This window comes from Cyprinus carpio, chromosome A3 (assembly GCF_018340385.1).
Source record: "Cyprinus carpio isolate SPL01 chromosome A3, ASM1834038v1, whole genome shotgun sequence".
Lineage (NCBI taxonomy): Eukaryota > Metazoa > Chordata > Actinopteri > Cypriniformes > Cyprinidae > Cyprinus > Cyprinus carpio.
In genome coordinates this window covers 31,435,294-31,456,516 of record NC_056574.1, presented here as the reverse complement: position 1 = coordinate 31,456,516, position 21,223 = coordinate 31,435,294, and the positions used below count along the sequence as shown (strand labels likewise).

General features: G+C 38.4%; 1 protein-coding gene across 3 annotated transcripts in view; it reads left to right on the top strand.

The window, feature by feature from the left end:
* The window catches only part of LOC109079911 (growth arrest-specific protein 7-like), a 51,458-nt gene that overhangs the window by 10,963 nt on the left and 19,272 nt on the right, over window positions 1-21,223 (top strand). Inside the window, exons 4-6 of one of the 3 annotated variants that reach the window (XM_042730206.1) lie at window positions 8,044-8,129; window positions 11,293-11,361; window positions 18,285-18,374. In XM_042730206.1, coding sequence (XP_042586140.1) covers window positions 8,044-8,129; window positions 11,293-11,361; window positions 18,285-18,374 — 245 coding nt within the window. Of the gene's footprint in view, window positions 1-8,043; window positions 8,130-8,403; window positions 8,670-11,082; window positions 11,362-18,284; window positions 18,375-21,223 lie in introns of those variants that run through there. The other 2 variants (XM_042730220.1, XM_042730211.1) reach the window with 2 other exon arrangements.

Here is a 21,223-nt window from a genome sequence, read left to right as displayed (position 1 = left end):
ATAAATTAACAGATTTTATAGGAACGGTTATTTGCTTATTTGTAAATTAAAGGAGAGAGAAAAAGCGGTAAAAGCGGTAAGAAGAAATAAAAAAAAAAATATGGAGAAAGTAAAAAGAGAGTTGGAGGAAATCAAGGCTACGCTGAAAGAAACACTAATGAACCTGACCAGCGAGATCAACGAGTTGAAGGAGGAAATCAAGACGAAAAATAGCACTCTGGAAGAAATAATCAAAACGAAAGACAATAGAATCAATGAACTAGAAAGAAGAGTGGAGGATTTAGAACAATATACTCGCGTGGAGGATGTAATGATTACTGGACTGGCAACGAAACACAGGAGTTATGCACGAGCGTTGTGGTGGCCCCAGGAGGGAGGAAAACAGGGGCGGAAAGGGTGTCTGGAAGCGTTGGAGGCCAGCTGGACCCTCCGGAGGAACTGCAAACATTGGAACGGCAAGTGGTGGAGTTTTTTGAGAGTCGGGGAATGTCTGTCTATTCGTAGCGATAGCATAGCGGCTTGTCATGTAATTTCAAGAAACGGTTATCTCAAAGAAACTTCCCAAACCGGCCACGCCAGTAATTGTAATGAGATTTGCAAATCGCAAATATAAGATGGAGTTAATGAAACAAGGTTATCTACTAAAAGGCACTGGAGTATATATTAATGACCATCTAACAAAAAAGAACGCAGACATCGCTTGGCAAGCTCGTATGCTGAAAAAAGCCAAAAAGATACAAGCAACTTGGATAAGGAACTGTAAAATAATGATAAAGCTTAACGGAACACCGGAAGAATCCAAAGTAATGGAAATTAAAGATATCAAAGAACTGGATAAGTATAGAGAATGACTTTTATCTCGAGAGATCAAATGGAATATGCTGGCGTGAATATGAACAGTGGTCGAGGGATGTTTATAGACTGGATCAAGGTTCAATCGGCTGGATATGGTTTCTATGCTCTTATGGATAAGATGGGCTTTTTAGCAAACTGGATGGATAATGGATCAACGTGTGTAAAAATATACTGCTACAAGATTAAGAAATTGACTCCTGAGGACCTGGATGCTAAGTTAATAGGCTTGTGCTGTGATAGGCTGAAGGTTCATATAAGAAAGGTACGAAGAGTCGACAAAAAGGCTTGTGCTGTCTTTTTTATGAAAGATCAAAGGTACTCTCAAGTAAAAGGAGACAGTTGTGTAGGAAAAATGTCAGAATCAAAAGATGAATCTTTACTTTTAAGTGATCAGGAAGTGCATGATTTTGAATGTGACGTTGACCCAGGAAGGCATGTGTGTTTAATTCTAGAATTTCCACTTGTTGTTATTATTCTGAAGAACAATTTGCCGAACAAATAGTTATTGATTCTATGTTTTCGTTAATTCATTTCAACTGCAGGATGCCTCTATAAAAACTTTTATAAGATAAATGATTACTTGCATACTCTTAAGGGGCGATTTATGGTGATAGCTTTATCCGAAACATGGCTGATGCAAGAAGAACGAGGTGTTGTATTTCATATTGATGGATATGAATTGTATCACATTATAGAACAAATAAGAGATCAGGAGGGGTTTGCTTGTGTTTGTGAATGAAAGATTTAAAATGTAAACAAATTCAGTGTATGACGATGGCAATTGATGATATAATGGAATGCATATCGGTGGAAATTGAATTGAAAAAGAGGAGTAATATAATTGTTACGTGTATATATAGACGACCTGGGTCTCTGATGGATACATTTATAGAAAAGATGGATGAGTTACTGAGTAAGGTAAATGAAAATAAAACTTTTTTAGTTTGTGGAGATTTCAATATTGATTTATTAAAGGTTACCAAGCAGAAGTCATCCGCTGACTTTCTTGAGATAATGTATGGAAGAGGGTTATATCCGTTGATTGATAAACCCAGTAGAATTACAGAGCAATCAGTAACCTTTAATCGATAATATCTTTTATAAACTGCTTTAAAGAAAACATAAAATGTGGATTAGTTATAAATGATGTAAAAGGTGATCACTTGCCAATTTTTGTAATACTTTTTCTTGGCAATTAAAAAGAAGTAAAGAGGAGATAGGGTGTAGACTGGTAAGAGTAAGAAACGATGATGCTATAAATAGGTTTCGGATTGATCTCCTAAATGAAGAATGGGAAGGGGTGTATGTGGAGGAAATGTTGATGCTGATGCTACAATGCTTTTCTGAAAAGGTATATAGACATATTATGATAAACATTGTCCAATAGTGGTACACAAAACAAAAAGTAAATGAAAAATAGAAAGCCATGGGTATCAAAAGGATTGATGAAGGCATGCAAAAAGAAAAAAACAAACACTTATAGAAAATTTTATAAAATTATAGAACTAAAAATACTGCTGAAATGAAATATAAGGTCTATAAAAATAAGCTAGTAGTAATTATGAGACAGGCTAAGAAGGATTATTATAATAAACTGTGTCGAATTATAATAAAAATAATCTAAAAGGTACATGGAACATTTTGAATAAAGTAATGGGTAACAAAAACAGCACATATAGCCTTGCCTGATCATTTTATTTATATAATAAGACAATGCATGATTTGAATGAGGTGGCTAATGAATTTAATTTTTTTTTTTTTGTAAATATGGGGCCAAATCTGGCAGATAGTATCAAGATACATGACATGTCATTACAAAGAGGGGGGAGAGGAGATAGCAGAGTACTGCAGTCAATGTTTTTAGGGGATGTTAGTGAATCAGAAATTATATCTATTGTTTCTAAGTCAAAGAGTAAGACTTCCATTGATTGTGATGGAATAGATATGATTTATATTAAAAAAGACAATTGACTGTGTTGTCAAACCCCTTTGTTATATTTGTAATCTTTCCTTTGCAAGTGGTATTTTTCCAGATAGAATGAAGAGGGCAAAAGTTATTCCACTATTTAAAGCAGGAAATAAGCAAAGCTTCGATAACTATAGACCGGTTTCATTACTTTCACAGTTTTCAAAGGTATGGAAAAACTTTTTGTTTATAAGTTGGACAGTTTTTTTAGAAAAGCATCACCTGCTGAGTGAAAGCCAGTATGGCTTTAGGCAAAAAAGGTCCACAGCGACTTGCTTAATGAATATTGTTGAAGAAATAACAACAGCAGCAACAGATGAAAAGAAATTCACAGTAGGAGTGTTTATTGATTTGAAAAAGGCATTTGATACTTTGAATCATGATATTTTTACTTTCTAAATTAAGTTGGTATGGAATGAGAGGAATGGCCCTTAATTGGTTGAGAAGTTATCTGCATAACAGGAAACAATATGTACAGTTAACTGATGTCAAATCTGAACTTATGGAAATTAAATGTGGGGTACCACAGGGTTCTATTTTGGGACCTAAACTTTTTCTTTTATATATTAACGATATTTGTGATGTTTCCAAGTTATTACAGTTTGTTTTATTTGCAGATGATACTAATTTTTTTCAGTTCTGGAAATAATATACAGAAATTAGTAGAATCTATTGAATATGAAAGGACAAAACTGAAGAAATGGTTTGATGTAAATAAGTTGTCATTGAATTTAAAAAAGACAAAATTTTATGGTCTTTGGAAATAGGAAAACGTAACATGAATCTGTTGCCTATATCCATAGATGGAGTGATTTGATATTGAGAGAGTGTTTGAGTTTCGTTTTCTTGGTGTAATTATGGATGATAAGTTATCATGGAAACCTCACATAGCACACATTAAAAGAAAAATCTGCCAAAACATTTTTGTTTTAAACAAAAGTGAAGGAGGTATTAAATAAGGAAACAATGAAAATACTTTATAGTTCACTCATCGTACCATATTTTATTTATTGCATAGAAGTCTGGGGGAACACATATCAGATAACTATCAAACCTTTATCTATTCTACAGAAGAGAGCCATAAGAATTATTCATAAAGTTAACTTTCGAGAACATACAAGTAAATTATTTGCGAAATCCAGAATATTAAAGTTAGAAGATTTGGTTAAGTTTCAAACATTAATAATTTTGTTTAAAGCAAGACATAAAATGTTACCAGAGAAAATACAACACCTTTATCAGTTTTAGAAAAAGAGTTCAGTAGGAGAAGGTATAATTTTAAACATCAATTTGCACGTACAACAATAAAAACAAATGTGCCCTTCAGTTATGGGAGTAAAAGTGTGGAACTCCTTGCATGATAATCTTAAAAGTTGTTGTATTTTTTGTTGTTTTTTTTATAAGTATTTTATGAGTTTTTTATGTAAGTTTTAATGTTTTGATTTCTTTTTTGTTTTTAAATCTTGCTTTGGTTTGTTTTGCTCTATATATATTGGCTTTAGTAATATGGTCAGTATGTATGTATTGGATTACTGTTGTTTTGTTTGTTGGGGCATTGCCTGAATTATTATACTGCATGAATGCTGATTTTTAAACCAACATTGTTTTTTTTTTGTCAGTGTAACTTTGGTGGTATGCTGCTTAAGAAAGGTTATTTTGCTTTTGGAATAGGGGACAGATATTATAAGATTTTATCTTCTTTCTGATCCCTTTTGCACATGGGAATTTAAATTATCTAAAGAAGAAAATGAAATGTTTTGTGTTTTACCATGGAGCAATAAAATAAAATGAAAATGAAAATGAAATTAATTCCTAGCTCTTAATTTTTCTACTCTAATCTTAGCTGAATCACAATGTTTGGTTACCGTTACTCTATAAGACTTGATTTTTTGTGATGCTGCATTTAGGTGCTGCAAACTATTGGAAAACAATTAAAGAAAGTGTTATTTACGCTTGGATCCAGCTGTCCACACCTGCCCCCAGAGGTTTGGGCAGTTTACACAGCTTTCACAGTTTACACAGTTTGCATCTTATATTCAAGATACAGGCTAATGAAAGGCTGACATACACAATTATGTTTAGATTATATATCCATCAGTAATGTAATGTCAATACTAAACCATGTACTAGGACCAATAAATCAAGATTTGACCATTTTAAGATATTGTAATTTTTTGCTGATAACTTTACCTGCTTTGGCGAATAATGGTTATAATTGTGTATTTAGGGATATACAGTGCTGCTTATGTTTGTGAACCCTTTAGAATTTTCTATATTTCTGCATGAGTATGGCCCACATCATCCTCAGATGTGTATGATGTTTATGAAAAAAATGTATGGTTTGTTATTTATTTATTGAGAAAAATGATCCAGTGTTACATATCTGTGACTGGTAAAAGTATGTGAATCTTTGCATTCAGTTTCTGGTGTGACCCCATTTTGCAGCAATAACAGCAGGTAACATTTGTTGTAACTGGTGATCAGTCCTGCACAACATCTTGGAGGAATTTAATCGCATTTCTCAGTACAGAACTGCTTCAGCTCTGTGATGGTAGTGGGTTTCCTCTCTTGAACTGCTTGCTTCAGATCCTTCCACAACATTTCAATTAGATTAAGGTCTGGACTTTGTCTTGGCCATTCCAGAACATTAACTTTGTCCTTCATTAACCATTCTTTGATAAATTGACTTGTGTGCTTGGGGTCGTTGTCTTGTTGCATGAGCCACTTTCTGTTGAGACTTCAATGACAGATGTCCTGACATTTTCCTGTAGAATTCACTGGTATAATACAGAATTCATTGTTCCAAACAGGCCCAAATCATGATACTACCACCATGTTTCACAGATGGTGTGAAAGTTTCTTATGCTGTAATGCAGTGTTTTCCTTCCACATACATAACGCTTCTCATTTAAACCAAAATGTTTTATTTTGATCTCATCTGTCCACAAAACATTTCTCCAAATGAGAGTACAAAGTGTAGACAGAGACAAAGAAGACATGGTACACCAAAATGTTTGGAGAGGTCAGAGTGGGCAGATGTGTTGGAAGAAGACATGCGGACACAAGCACACAGTAGAAATACAATGTGGAAGGAAGAAGGACATTATGGACAAAGCTACAAAAAGCAAGAGGACATGGTAGACAGTGATGTAAATGGAAGATGTTATAGAGATGTACAGAGAGTACAGTGTGGACAGAGACAAAGGATGAAGACCTGGTGGACAGAAATTGTGAAAGAGGACAGAGTAGATTGATGTGTAAGGAGAGGACACAATTGAAAGCAAGAGGACATTATGGACAAATGTGCAGAAAGAGAGGACCTGGTGGATAATGGTGTAGAAAGAGGATGCAGAGAGAGTACAGTGTGGACAGAGACAAAATGAGAAGACTTGGTGGGTAGAAATGTTGGGAGAGGACAGTGATGTAGGAAGAGGACCTGTGGACACAGGTGAAGATAGAAGACATTATAGACAAAGATATAGAAAGAGGGAAGAACTGGTGAACCAAGGCACAAGATGTGACATAGTGGACCAAGGTTTAAATAAAAGACATGTTGGAAGATAACAGGCTAAGAATCAGAGAAATGAGAACAGCAGAGGGAATAAGAATGTCCCAGTGTTTCAGGAGACTGTAGTCTGTGTATCAAAGGCTGGATGTCAATGCTTATAACAGGGAAGGCCGGCTCAATAATGCTCTTACTCTGTGTGTTTCTTCAGCCCTGAGCATTGTGCCAAAGCCTTTGTCATAATAATCACTCACCACTGGACACAATCAGTGGACACACACACACACACACACACACACACAGTCTGTGCAGCCTTAGCGCGAGCTGAATGTTGTCCATCTGTGAGACGTGTGTCCAGACTCAGTGATGTGATTACTGCTTGGACATAATGCATTATCTTGCACATTAGCTTCAGTGTGGTATCAATAATTGTTTATTAAGTCAGTGTGCATGCGTCAGCGCTCACATAAGCTGATGAATACATAAAACTGTTGACATAAAAATGTTGACTGCTGTCTAAAACATGTCCTATATTGTGTATGAATCTGGCACTTTAATATGACTTAGAACAGTGTTTTATTAGCTGCGGGTTGCAGAGAAGAAATCGTGCAATGAATGTGAATGATTTTTACCATTTTAGAAATGTGAGACATTTTAGTTTGTTGAGGATCTTAACTTAAATTTACTTTTGGCATGACATGCAACAAGTGTGCCACCAATCACAGCAGTTTCCCACTCCTCACAGGCTGCATGCAAAAACAAACAATAGCACAATCTGTGTAGTCCATATCAAATCACTGTTTGAATCAGTTCCTTTTAATGAGCTCAAAATAGTCACATACTCAGGAGTTACTGGTTTACTCAATTTGACGGTTCCTTTACTAAACAAACTCTGAATCTATAACCCCTTTCACACTTCACGTTGGTCCCGGAAAATTGCCAGATTGCCTTCTGTGTGAATGCAAACACGTCCCGGGATTGATTTCGGGACCGATCCCGGGTTGGGGACCTAGTAACATTGCTGGGTTCAGTCCTGGAATGAGCTCTGTGAGAACAAAAGCCAAAACCAATGCCGTAAAGGGTGTATCGTAGTGATGACACACGTTATCGTGCAACTCCTTTACCAGGTGTTTTAAAGGCAGATCAACATTTGTGATAAAAAAAATATGTTCAAACTGTAATGAAGCAGAGATCAGGTAGTTCCTTACTATCTGCGCTGAAGCTGAGATCGCTCGCCAGCTTAAGTGAAAGTTAACGTGCCTAGCATTTTTCGACTCTTGCATTACACGTCACATCCTGATGTCACGTGTCATTACGGGACCTTTACGTGTTGTGTGTGAATGCACACAGATTCCGGAAATGAACCAAAATCTAACGATCTGGGAACAATTGCCGGGACACATTACCCGTGTATTATCCGGAATCGTGTGAAAGGGGCTTATGAGAGTGGTTGACGAATCAACATATGACTCATTTACTGAACTGCAAGTTTCTTGTCAATGCATCATTACTTCAGTTAAACCATTCAGCTGTCCTTGCTCTTCCACCATAAACGCAAAATAAATTCTCTCTTTATTTGCAATGTATCCGTGAAACTGATTAGTAGGCGACTCTCTGGTTATCAGTCTTGAGCTTTATTCACTATATCACACCAACATTTAAACATGGGACACCTTTGAATTTAATGAAGACTCACTTTCTGCATCTTATGTTGCAGTAAATGGACATCAGCTTCTTGGAGCCTCTGGACATGTGCTGGAGCATCTAGATGTGTCCTTGGGAAAGAACAGCCTCAGCAACCAGGTACAGTCCTATTCTGAGCTATCACCCGCTTATATATTAAGGAAGGCATAATATAACTTTAATCTTTGGTGGAAAATCTGTGGAATAATTCCCAGCATTAAGTGCAAATAGTTTACAAATACCAAATGATTTGGTCTTCCATCACTAATTGGATTCAGACAGAAATATGTGAGTCAGTAGATGTGGTGCCATCTGCGCCAATCTGGGGACAGTAACAGTTAAAGAAGCTGGTGAAGCAGTGCCAAGTAAAACCCTCCCTTTCCCACGTGACAAGGGCAGCTCGTGTCATCAGCAAATGGGAGCGGCAAGGAGTAGGCCATATGGGCAGCCCAGTTCTGGATCCTCGTATGCAGTTAGAGTTTGATCTCAGGCCAGGATTGGAAAGGTGTTGGGTTTAAGCGGAGCTGGAAAGGGTTAGACGGAGAAGACGAGGGACGCTGGGAGAGTCTAGGGTGCTGAACAGTTGCTGAACGGGACTGGGTGAGCGGCGAGGAACGGAACCGCAAGTAGCGGGCCGGCGCTGACATGTTCTGCAGGATGGTAAGACAGAAAATTAGGTTTTGCACGTTCGATAGCTCCTCGTTGTACTGAGTACTATGAATGATGTTTCTTTGGCCATGTACTGACCATGTTTTTTTATTGGAAAGATAAAAGGAGTGTGTGCAAATAGGTGTACGGATGCTCAGCACACAATGCAAACACACATGCTATGCTAGTACCGTTAAGCACATAGGGAATGCAGCGTAGCTCGATGCATGCTGGGAGATGTTTGCTTATACACATGCTAAGCACACAGTCTGCATCACCTGCTCACACAAGGATGGTGATGCAGCGTCTGCAGCTTCAAATAAGGCACATAGTCATACTAATACTCACCAGCCTTGGACACACACACACACACACACACACACACACACACACACACACACACACCTCTCTTGAAGCTCTAACACTTATGCAAAATGAATAGATACCTTAAAACATCACCCTTTCTGAAAGATACGCTCACGCCGGCACTTACACACACACACGCACATGGTGAGAAATGGCTTTGTTTTCACAGGTCATGCGGTTTGTCTCTGCTGACAGCGTGCTGTTGTTTGCAGCTTACCTCCAATGATAGTTAGCCCCATTTCACCCCTCCTCCCTCTCTCTCCTCCCCTCCTCTCTGCTCAAACACACATATGCTGTAGAGAATGAAGGGGGTGTGGTGCCATTTGAATAAATCCTTTGCCTCCCGTCATTTTAACACTCTGTTTTCTCCTATTTTTACCTCTTTTTTTTTGTTTATTTGTAGTTATTCATATTGTTATTTAAATCTGCAGTCACACACTGTCGCTTTAGATATTGAACTTTAGCTTAATGCTCACCCCGCACCATTTGTACTGTGAATGATACCTCAATTATATTGCTGATTGTTGAGGGGAATTGTGTCATTACTTTTCTGAGACATCAGACTTACAATCTTTACTCCAGGACAACCAATAAACTGGTTTAAAAAACAACAACAACAACAACAACATAGATTTTAAGGAGGGGCTAGAGTCATATCTAAAGCTCAGAATATCATAGCGACTGGGGTGGGTTCTTTGACTTGGACCAGTAAGCAACACCCTAGCAACCGCATAATAGCATGCTAAGAGCTGTTTTCTCTGCTGTTCTCTACAATCTTTCTCAGGCATTTTATTTGTATTATTATTATTATTATTATTTTTATTTTTGACTTCTTGTTTTCTTAAATGAATCCTGCAAAGAAACGTCTACCAGTATTTTACCCCCCAAACAAAAGAAAAAAAGTCAAATATGTTTGTCTATATATTATATAAGACATTATTATTTATTACATAAACCCCATTTTGGATGTTTATTCAAGATTTCAGTTTATTTATTTGTTTTTGTTTAGTTTTTTCTCATTGTGACTTTTCATGACAATTAAGCGCATTTACCCCCAAATTCTTATTACAGTAATAAAATCACCCTGACATAACACAATGTTTTGTTTAGTTTTGCATTTTTCTTTTGTTTTTCTTTTCTTTTGTTTTTCTTTTCTTTTCTTTTCTTTTCTTTTCTTTTCTTTTCTTTTCTTTTCTTTTCTTTTCTTTTCTTTTCTTTTCTTTTCTTTTCTTTTCTTTTCTTTTCAATACCATCACTTAAAATACATACACTACCAGGTATGGTAGGTAAGGTAAACTTTGTTTTCATGAAAATTGGACACATTTTCTCCAAAATTCTTATTACTGTTCTTTGGGGAAAGAAAAAAACAAATTTTTCACCCTGATTCCACATAATATTTTATTTTATTTTATTTTATTTTATTTAATTTTATTTTATTTTATTTTATTTTATAATTATCTTTACAAAAAATATATTTTTACTAAAATGTACAGTAATAAATTTCCTAATAGCCTCGATTCCACAACAGTGTTTTTATTCATTTTATTAGCATAATTTAAATACATACAGTACTATGAACTTTGGAATTTGCTCATTCTTGAATGTTTGGTTATATTTAAATAAAAATAATAATAATAAATTCTGTAGTAACATCAAGTTTTTGATATTACAGTAAAACAGTATAATAATTTTTATTGTTATTTATTTATTTTTTTGCATTACAGTGTATGTGTGCTATTAAAAATAAATTACTCCAAAAAGAAAATGCTAATGGTCCTAAAAACAGGCTTTGTTTCATTAAGCAAATTAGAATTTATTTTTCTTTATTTATTAATTAATTTTTTTTCTTTTGATTTTGGGGTGAAATCTGACCTGTACATCAGAAAAGAGATTTCCTCTCTTTCCTGTCGTCCGTGTCCCCTCTTAAGTTTGTTGAAGTTGTGTACCTCACCTACTCTCTCTGCCGGTTTCTCTCTCCCTCACACTCCGTCACGCTTCCACGACCCCCCTCCCCAGAGTCCCCTCACCACTGCCCCCCACCACACACACGCTCCACTCTGCATCACTCGCCACAGCAACAGAGCCAGGCAGTCAGACTGTGTGCGGGAGTCGAGCGGTGTGGCAGAGAAGCGGCGTGAAAGTGCTGAAAGAGTGAGACAGCGAGAGAAAGAAAGAAAGAACGAAAGAGAGGAGGCACAGCGCAATGGAGATGGAGGAAAGCTTTGATATAGATGGCAGTTTTGATGATGCCTCTTGTCTGTCCCCTCAGAGTCCAGGGTCCACCTCCCCGGCCAGGAGGCAGAATAAGGAGAAGGAGATCAAGGAGACCAAAATCACAGTGAGTATTGCTCACACACACAGACACCAACACAGCTGATGTATTGATGTGGAGATGAGATGCTCTACATGCTCCTAAATGCATCAGTCACAGCTATATTGATAACATCAATCACAAAGAGCCAGGATGTGTGAGTTTTAGAGAACTGGCCCCTGGGATTTCAAATCAGTGGTTGGCTGTTTCCCTGAAGTGTTTCCCAGATGTGAAACATCTGCTCAGTGTCTTGTGCCACTCTATTCTGCATGTGTGTGTGTTTGTGTTTCACAAGTGATGTTGCTGGAAGTTTGTGTGTGCGCTTTTGAGAGTGTGAAAATGCACTATGACTAGTGGATTGCATCACCACTGTTTTGCAATACCATGTTTTAATGGATTCACCAACATGGAAGCGTTCATTGAAATAACCATTCCGAGATTTAATTGCTACGACGGAACTCCCGGGAACTGCATTGAATGGAACCAAATGGAATAATGCAGAGTGGAAAATACATCTGATTTTCTTTTCAACACTTTTCAAGAACTGCTCCATGTTCTTGCATTAAGGCACTTACATTTGCCCACTTCCCAAGAGACCGCTTGCTATTCCAAATGTTGTTGAGCAGTGTCCAAGCGCACCACGGAAGAGAGTATTTTGAATGCCAGCACAAGCTGTGTGGATGCTCTGTTATGTGATATGGCTGATGCTTGACAGTGGGAATCTCGTGCACGTATGTGGCGCTCGCAGCCACACCACTTATTTTCAAATTATGTATGCAGTGTGAGTGCAGAGACGTGGCTTTGCAGCTGTATTCGAACCCCGATTTGATCCAGCTTCATCTGGAAACATCGCAAAAAACTGTATGCTCGCACAACTGATGTGCTTTTGGTTTCATATGAAGCTTTCAAGAAACTACTTGTGTTGCAGTGCATTTTGAAATGCTGCTGTGATTCATAAAGAGATGCACAGAAGGTCAGATGTTGCAGCCGCATGCCACTGCAGGTCAGATTTATTCACACCAAAACTCCCGCAGGAAGCTTTGCTTCTGAATAAGCCTGAACATCCACTTTGAGAGTAGGGGTGATTTTGATGGGCAATTCTCATTTAAAAAAAAAACACTTTTGGTTTTAGCTAGTGCCTGTGGTGATGGTTGGCCATTCTTTATGCAGTTACTACAGTATATATTTACATAGGCATTCACAGAGGTTGTGCCCAGCTGGTATTTGACCTGTCATGTGAATATAGCAAGAGATGTACAGATATTCTAGTGTGTGTATAGGGCAGGTGAGGTGTCAGTCAGAGGAGAGAAACAGAGACCGCCCACCAGGGAGAGGGAACTAGAGAAGCCTAGAGAACCTGGGAAGACATGGCTAGTCCAGTTTCCATGGTGACAAAGGCAATAGTACTGACTAATGGGTGTTGAAATAAAAAACACACACACAAAGAGGGGAAAATGAACGAGAGCGATATGGGAGGAATGAAAGAAAGCTGTCATTCAAGCTGTCACTGTTTGTACAGAGAGGCAGCATGAGGCATGTTTAGTATGCTGCAGATTTAGTGACAGGTATAGACCGACTGCTGTGGTATTCATACGCGGTGTGCGTTAATAAATGTGCCATTTCCTCTAACAAAGGAAGTCTGATCGCTTGTTGAAGTGTAATGGGTAATGTGCAGTCATTATGGCCAAATAAACCCAAAAATGTTTTTTCTTGATAATGAACGAATGGATACATTATTCCAGCTATAACACAGTTGCTTAGCAAATAATTAAATAAATAATTAAATAAATGGACAAGAGATTTGATTTGTGTTATTATTATTATTATTAATTATTAATTACTTTATAATGTGAGAAAGAAAAGACATAAAACCAGCACAGATCTGTTGAAAACCAGTTTGTTTATTAATCATTATGTTCAATATTTAATTGCAGAAAGCTAGATGTCTCATCTGCATTAAAACATACATTATCATACACCATACATTATATTGTACATTATACATACATATATATTCATACTATATATACATACTATTCAGTAAAAAATTTAATATAAAAATGTATACTTTTTTTACATAAAATACTGTATACATTATACAAATAATAATAATATATAAATAATAATAAAACAATTTTAAAATATCATGACATAACATCCCCAATTACATCCCATGATATGTGTCTATGGCAATGAAACTGCATTGTGGTATATACTGTAAACAAATAGCTACTACAGATTTACTATAGTACTGGTATACTGCAGTATATCTGATACTTTCACTGAATCATGGCACTGTTTTGTATCTTGCTGAAATGCATCATTTAGCTAAAATCTGGCTAGAAATATCAATATTACAAAGCACATTACTGAAAGTGTACGGCATATATGGATTTCTGTCTATATCACAAGGTATTTTTAGCTCTTTCTCAAAAACGCACAAGTGATTCTCCATGACAACCACTGAATTAGAGACACGTTGAATCAATAGCGTGATGTTGTTGGGTGTTTGAAAGGTTGGTCTAGAAGCTTTTACCTTTTGCGTCACCTTGAGTATCTTTTGAGTATCACTAATGTGGAGCCAGAAGCATGTCAGTTTGGCTGACTGATTCACGCTCGCTCTCCGTCCTGATGCACTTTACTGCACTTCAAATAATAGCTAGCTGTCAACAGCTGGTCGTAGTGCCAGCGCTTGTAAACAACTGAATATTATATGCTAGAAATATATGGAGGACACATTTTAGAAATGTTTGTTTGCGAAAATGTTTTGCACTTAGAAATTATGTCATCCATTATTAGTATTGGACAAATACAGTTTTGTAATGGGGGAAAATTCCCTTTCAAAGCAATTTGTCGCTTAGCAACAGAGGCCAGGCACCCTACAGTCTAAGCAGCGGTTGCGGTCTGTGTATGTACGTATATATGTATGTGTGTATGTTGGAGAGAAACCTGCTGACCGTATGCTATGTATGCTATCAATAGGTCTGTGATATTTGCGGCTGTTCAGCAGAAATGGTTGGTTTCCAGCAGCCGTGTTCATTATGCCATTAAAAGAGAGTGAGGCAGCGGGTTTATGGGCCGGTGCCAGACATACACTGGACACAGGCATTCTGCTTACCCAAACAAATACTGTGTCTGTTTTTTTACCTTTCACTATACAAGCACACACACACACACAGTTATAAACACATTGTTTGCCAGTGTTGTAGTTTATTTCCAAACTCCTGACTCAAAGGCAATGATTACTAGGGACTGCAATATTATCGGTTCATGAGTGCTTGGTAAAAAGTGATCTATATGAAATGCACCCACTGTGTATTCCAGAGTATTAGCCCTCCTCGATGCAAAACCACTGCGGTGTACCAAATGGTGATTCAAGTAACAGTTTTGGTGTATGTGAACTGACCTTACATTAGCGCAGAGGAAGCTGGATTTTAAGGATGTGGAGGGAGATGTATTTCATCGTGGACGGAGGGTCTAATAAACTCCTAATAAGGGTGGATCACCTCGCTGAGGATTTATAAGGAGAGGAGATGGGCCTGAATCTGATGAATGGGCTCATTTTGTGGAGGATGAGAGTGAAGGATAAACAACAGGAATGATAGATGTGGCGGTGCTGTAAGGGAAAATCTAGTGGCTATAACAATCAGAGCGATCTTCCCGGCATGAAATGAACAAAGTGACGAGGCACGAATGAGTAAATCAGCTCAAACGCCATCAGATTAGGAAGCATATGGGGTGAGTGGATAGGGTCTTATCACTGTGCACATGCAAGGGTCGTCTATCCAGTGTCTTGATCAAAATTGTGTTTTTGTGTGTGTGTGTGTGTGTGTGTGTGTGTGTGTGTGTGTGTGTGTGTGTGTGTGGTCAAGTTTGCACAATTTGCATTATGCCGTCTTGTCCATTTGTGCAAATTATGCAAATAATGCTGATGGAGTCGAGGAGTTAACATTCAGAGGTGCTTTGGTGAGATGAAGTGGAACAGTCATAATTCATCATGAATTGCCCTGGTAGTTCTCTGGAAAATATATATTATTCTTTTATACTTTTCTTTATATATATATATATATATATATATATATATATATATATACATATACATTTTACAAAAATGTACTGTCACTTGATCAAGTTAATTGCTAAATACACTACTAAATAATTGCTAAAGACTTGCTAATTAATTTAGAATATTAAATAATAGTATATAATGTAATATTATATATAATAATAATTTATCATTTATAATATATAATATAACTTGCTAACTAATAACTATAACTAACTATAAATTTTCTTTTTATAAATATAAATATATAAATTATTATTTTTAAATGAAATAAAATGCTTTTTATATTTAAAAAAACAACAACAACAAAAAAATAACAACAATAAAAATCGGCATATTTGTGCAATGACATTTAATCTTCCGCTCTAACATATTTTAAATACAACAAGGTGAGAAATCATTGCATAAAGCATGTTTGTAGTAATTATGTAATTAATTAATGTAAAATTGTTTACACATATAACTTCAATTACAACATGCCATTAATAAGGCACAAACAAACTGAGTGATACTATCAAAATTTACTTTATGTATTGAAATCATTTCTATATTAATTCCATGTTTACTGTTTCGGTAATTATAGTGTGAACAATAAATAAGACTACAACCACATATTAATACATGCATAAAACATGCATACCTATGGTGTTCCTCCAGTTTTTGTATGGTTACAACCCTGGTACTTTATGCTTGAGGTGGATTTCTTGAAAGTTCATCAGTTACTTGATTAAATTAATAATAATAATAAAAAAAATACAATAGAATTGTTCCGCCTCGACTGAGTTTGAGAAAATGAATGACATTAGCATGTTAAATAGATGTCAAAGTTAATGAACTTCTTAATCATTAACATCATTTTGCTAAATATCTTGCTTACAAGAGGTTAATACCAATTTGTTTACAGTGGTGTATTTGAGCATGAATAAGTGTGTGTGTGTGTGTGTGTGTGTGTGTGTGTGTGTGTGTGTGTGTGTGTGTGTGAAGCACTGAAGGGCTATGGCAGGGAGCACATCCTGTTTGCAGTGGCAGGGAGGCGGTACAGATGGTGAGCATTACATAATTGCAGTGCTTACAGGCTAATTGGAGACGCCAGGGACCCTAGAGTGTATACTCAAACACTTTATGAGTGCACAACTGCAGTCTGAGGTAGGAATGAATAGCAGTGCTGGATCTGATTGTTTGGAAATCAATCAATGTTTGCTTGTTTCATGGTTGTGAGTGAATCTCTGGCTGTGTTTTGAATGAAATAGTGTACAGCTATGACATACCTGCGTACTGTGCAGTAGGGTACAGCCCTTGGGTAAAAGGCCCTTTCCTTTGTATTTTCTCTAAAAACATGAATTATTTGATGCTATGTACTGCAGAAATGTTCAAGTCAATGAGGTCCAAGCACGCGATGACAAAAGGTTGATTTTGAGGTAAATGGATTGAACGTGTATTGATTTTTACAATGTGTCAGATTTACAAATTATAGCTTATTAATTCCTTTAAAACTCTCATGTCTTTTGAGGCAGAAACTTCTATGAAATTCAGTTTTATTCAAGGTGATAGTTCAACAGTTTTTCGACAAACATCAGAAAAGTGAAAGGATTGTATTTGCTGTAAAAAAGCCAGCTTGCTGCAGGGGTTAAAATCCTTTTACACCATGATGGGGCCTTTTATTTTAAGTGTGGGCCTTTGCTTTATTTGAAAAAGATTTTAAATCAGAACTGTCTTTGATTATTACATCTTACACAATTGATGGAAATTATCCAAATATCCTGCCTAATTTTTATTTTTCTTTTTGACTTTGACGTATATCACCATATAAAACTCAATGAGATTGCCTAAATATGAGCTACTGATAATGAAAACTGCCCAAACATATACATTTTATCTGTACAGTCTTTTTATATAATGTTGAAAACATCACAGAATCACAGACGTAGGAAATGAACTAAGGTCAATGTCATAGCAACAAGTCTGATTCAATACTGGTATTTTTCAAGACTATTTGCTGATTTTGGGAACGAAGGAAACTAGTGACTCTAATGAGGCATTTGTGTGTATGACAACCTGCCAGGACACTATGTGAGATCCACCAATCAGAGAAGTTCCTGAACCTTAAGTGTTCTTTTGTTTTTTGTTTTTTGGTTAACATTAATGGAGAATATCTTGTGCTCAGGCATTTGACAGTGCACTTTAACCACATTCCAAAGACAACAGAAGCAATTATGAAATTAAAATGCACTCTACAGTTCAGCTAATTGCATTTAATATGCATTTAAACTGTAATACAGTTTTACTTATTTGCAATTAACATGCTGTGAAGTGTCTGAAAATATTGCATTCAGTTCACACTTAAGCGTATTCTTTTAAAGTATATTATTTCTGTAGTAAGTACTCATTATAAAAGTATGCTAAATTGTATTTCTTTTTTTTTTTTTACAAGGGTATGTGCTTAAAATTTTAAAAGAATTGTGTAAAACTGTAGATGGTATGCAATAATAAGCATTCATTCTTCACATGTACATTTATAGTATTTTTTATTTTATTTTAATTTTTGCAGTGTGCTCTGATAAATGTACCCGTATAGAGAAAACTTGCATACTATTCACACTAAACAGTGCATATTATCTTTATTTACTTTTTTTTGCCATTCTAAACATACCCTCTCTGTATCTCTCTGTCCCTCCATCGTTCTGTCCATCCTCAGGCTGTTATAGGTCACAGTCAGTATGACCAGTCTTTGTCTTTTACATCGTGACCTTTCATTTGTCTCCCCTCTGAGACTAAAACAAGCCATCTCTGTCTCACTCCTCTGAAAATAAAACCAACCTGACAAAAGAGCATTCACGCACACACACACTGTGAACTGACCTTCCTCTGTTTTATCTCACTGCAGATCAACTGCGTCACCTTCCCTGTGCCCGCGTCTGCTCTGGAGCAGCAGCTTCTCAAGCCCAGTGAATGGAGCTACTGCGACTATTTCTGGGTGAGAGACAGAGAGAGAGAGAGAGAGAGAGAGAAAGAGAGAGGACCCTCATCCCTGGAGTACTGATACTATACTATAAGGAGTAGTATTGAAATGGGCCCATCTATATAATACTATAATACCATTAGAAGGACAGAAAACAGCTCATTGTGAAAAACTTTGACAAACTTAGGTTACAGCACACACAGGGTCAGCACAAATTTGTCAAATGTGAGTAAAAAATGGTTCCCTTTCGAAAGCTTCAGTCGATGCTGCGCTGCTCAGCGCATTGGGAAACGTCTTGTTCGTGACCAGCTGTGAATAATGTGTGTAACACGTCGATAGAATTGACCCGGTGGTAATATAGCCTCGGTTGATGACGTCATCGGAGCGCGTCCGCAACACGGGGCTATAAATAGATAAGCCACAGGTGTATCAACAGGTCTTTTGTCTTCAGATCATTCTGTGCATGTGTGCGTCAGGAAGATTCTTTTTGTCTACTACAGATCTTCGTACGATGACCCAACGAAACAGTAAGTGTTGTGTTCCTCCATGCTCTCGTCCTATGTATGAGCTGGATACGCATGATTACTGTTTTGTTTGTTTGGGGGAAGAGCACGCGGTTCTGGCTTTAGAGACGGGCGAGTGCGAGCATTGTGAACTGTTCTCAGTGAAGATGCTTCGTGCTCGTCTGAACTATTTTCAGACCGCACCCACCTTTTCGTCGGAGGGCTCTCGTGCGGGTCTGCGTGACGAGCGAGCGACGGGCCCGTCCCTTTCGCTTGCAGTGTCACCAGATCCACGCATCCTCTCTCGTGATCTCGAAGCGCGCTCCGGTGCTTCTTCGATTCACGAGGAGGATGATATATCTCTTGAGTCTTCGGGCGATGAGCAGGCCTCTGAACGCTCCTCTCGCGAGAGGAAATCGGTCGAGGAGCTGCTCGAGGTGGTTACTCGCGCGGTGGACAGGCTGCAGCTTGACTGGCCACGCGACCAAGAGACCCCCAAATGTAGTAAGCTGGAGGATAGGTTTCTGTCGGGTGGTAGGAGAGAGAGACCGCAACATCAGTCTCTCCCCTTTTTCGAGGACCTCCATGATGAACTGTCGAAGTCATGGAGCAAACCATATACTTCCCGCATCTTTGTGCCCTCGACGTTGACTTTTTCAACTATCGTGGATGCAAAATCGCGGGGATATTCGGAGATGCCTCGGGTTGAAGAGTCGCTTGCGAGCTATCTCTCACCTGAATCTGCATCCTCGGTGAAGAAACCTACTCTCCCCACTAAACCTTGTAGAATTACATCATCGCTAGTGGGTAAAGCTTATCAAGCTGCAGGTCAGGCTGGTGCTGCGCTGCACACTATGGCGGTGTTACAGGCATACCAGGCTGACCTATTGAAGGACTTGAGTGTGGGCAGTACAATCGACGAGGAAGCATTCGCTGAGCTTCGTCGGGCCACAGATTTGTCTCTCCGGGCGACCAAGCAGACGGCTCGTGCCATTGGCCGGTCGATGTCAGCTTTAGTCAGCACGGAGAGGCATCTGTGGCTTAATTTGACGGGCATTAAAGAGAAGGAACGTTTGTTTCTTTTAGACTCCCCTATCTCTCCATCTGGCCTGTTTGGCGATTCAGTTAATTCGGTCGTCGACAGGTTTAGGGAAGTAAAGAAACATGAAGAAGCGTTCGTTCAGTTTCTTCCTCGCCGCACTCAAGGGGAGGGGCCATCAGCCACCCAGCTTCGCCCCGGTCCTTCAAAAACCAGGGAGGTTAAAAAGCAGAGCGTGACAGACCGTGCTCCCCCTCGTAGGGATTGGGGACAGGTTCGCCGTGCTCAGCAACCTCCCAAGCCAGACCTCAGGACTTTTATTAATAGGAATAAGAATTCCTGACGCCATGGCACCCGTGCTGGTGGGGGTAGTCCCTCCAAGCCAGACCTGAGGGCTCGAGAGCTTTTCGCCCCGCCCCGTTACCCTCACAAAACCCCTCCATCCCCGCCGCTTCTGGTGTCTCGGGGGGCGGGGGTTTCCAGCGAGATATTAGATGTTCCAGTGCTTCCTGCCATCATTCTGGACACGGAACATCTAACATCCCCTCAAAAGGAAGTATTGAAATTGGTACCACTCTCAGAGAGTCTGGCAGCGTGGAAACTTCTGCCAGGCATTTCTGCATGGGTATTGAGCACAGTACGGGTAGGATACAGGATCCAATTTATTCGTCATCCTCCACGTTTCAACGGCGTGTTTCCACTTCCGTGAAACCGGAGCTGATGCAGGTACTGTCTCAAGAGCTACAAACTCTTCTGGGCAAAGAGGCCATAGAACATGTTCCTCTTCCACAGAGAGAGTCGGGCTATTACAGCAGATACTTCCTAGTTCCCAAAAAGGGTGGGGGAGTGCGTCCAATTCTGGATCTTCGAGGCTTAAACCGTACAATCAGAGCACTCAAGTTCAAGATGTTAACCGTCAAGACGGTCGTGTCGCAAATTCAGCATCGCGATTGGTTTATCACGATCGATCTGAAGGACGCATATTTTCATATAGAGATTTTGCCACAACACAGGAAATTCCTGGGGGTCGCTTTCGGGGGGCGAAGCATACCAGTTTCGGGTTCTTCCTTTAGGCCTAGCCTTATCACCCCGCACGTACACAAAATGCATGGATGCAGCGCTGGCTCCATTACGACTCCAGGGCATCCGCATTTTGAATTATATCGACGATTGGTTGATACTAGCGCAATCGCGAGAGATGGCGCTACAACACAGGGACATCGTGTTAGCTCATCTAGTTTCTCTGGGGTTGAGACTCAACACCGAGAAGAGTGTTCTCTGTCCGACTCAGAGAACGACTTATCTCGGGATCGTTTGGGATT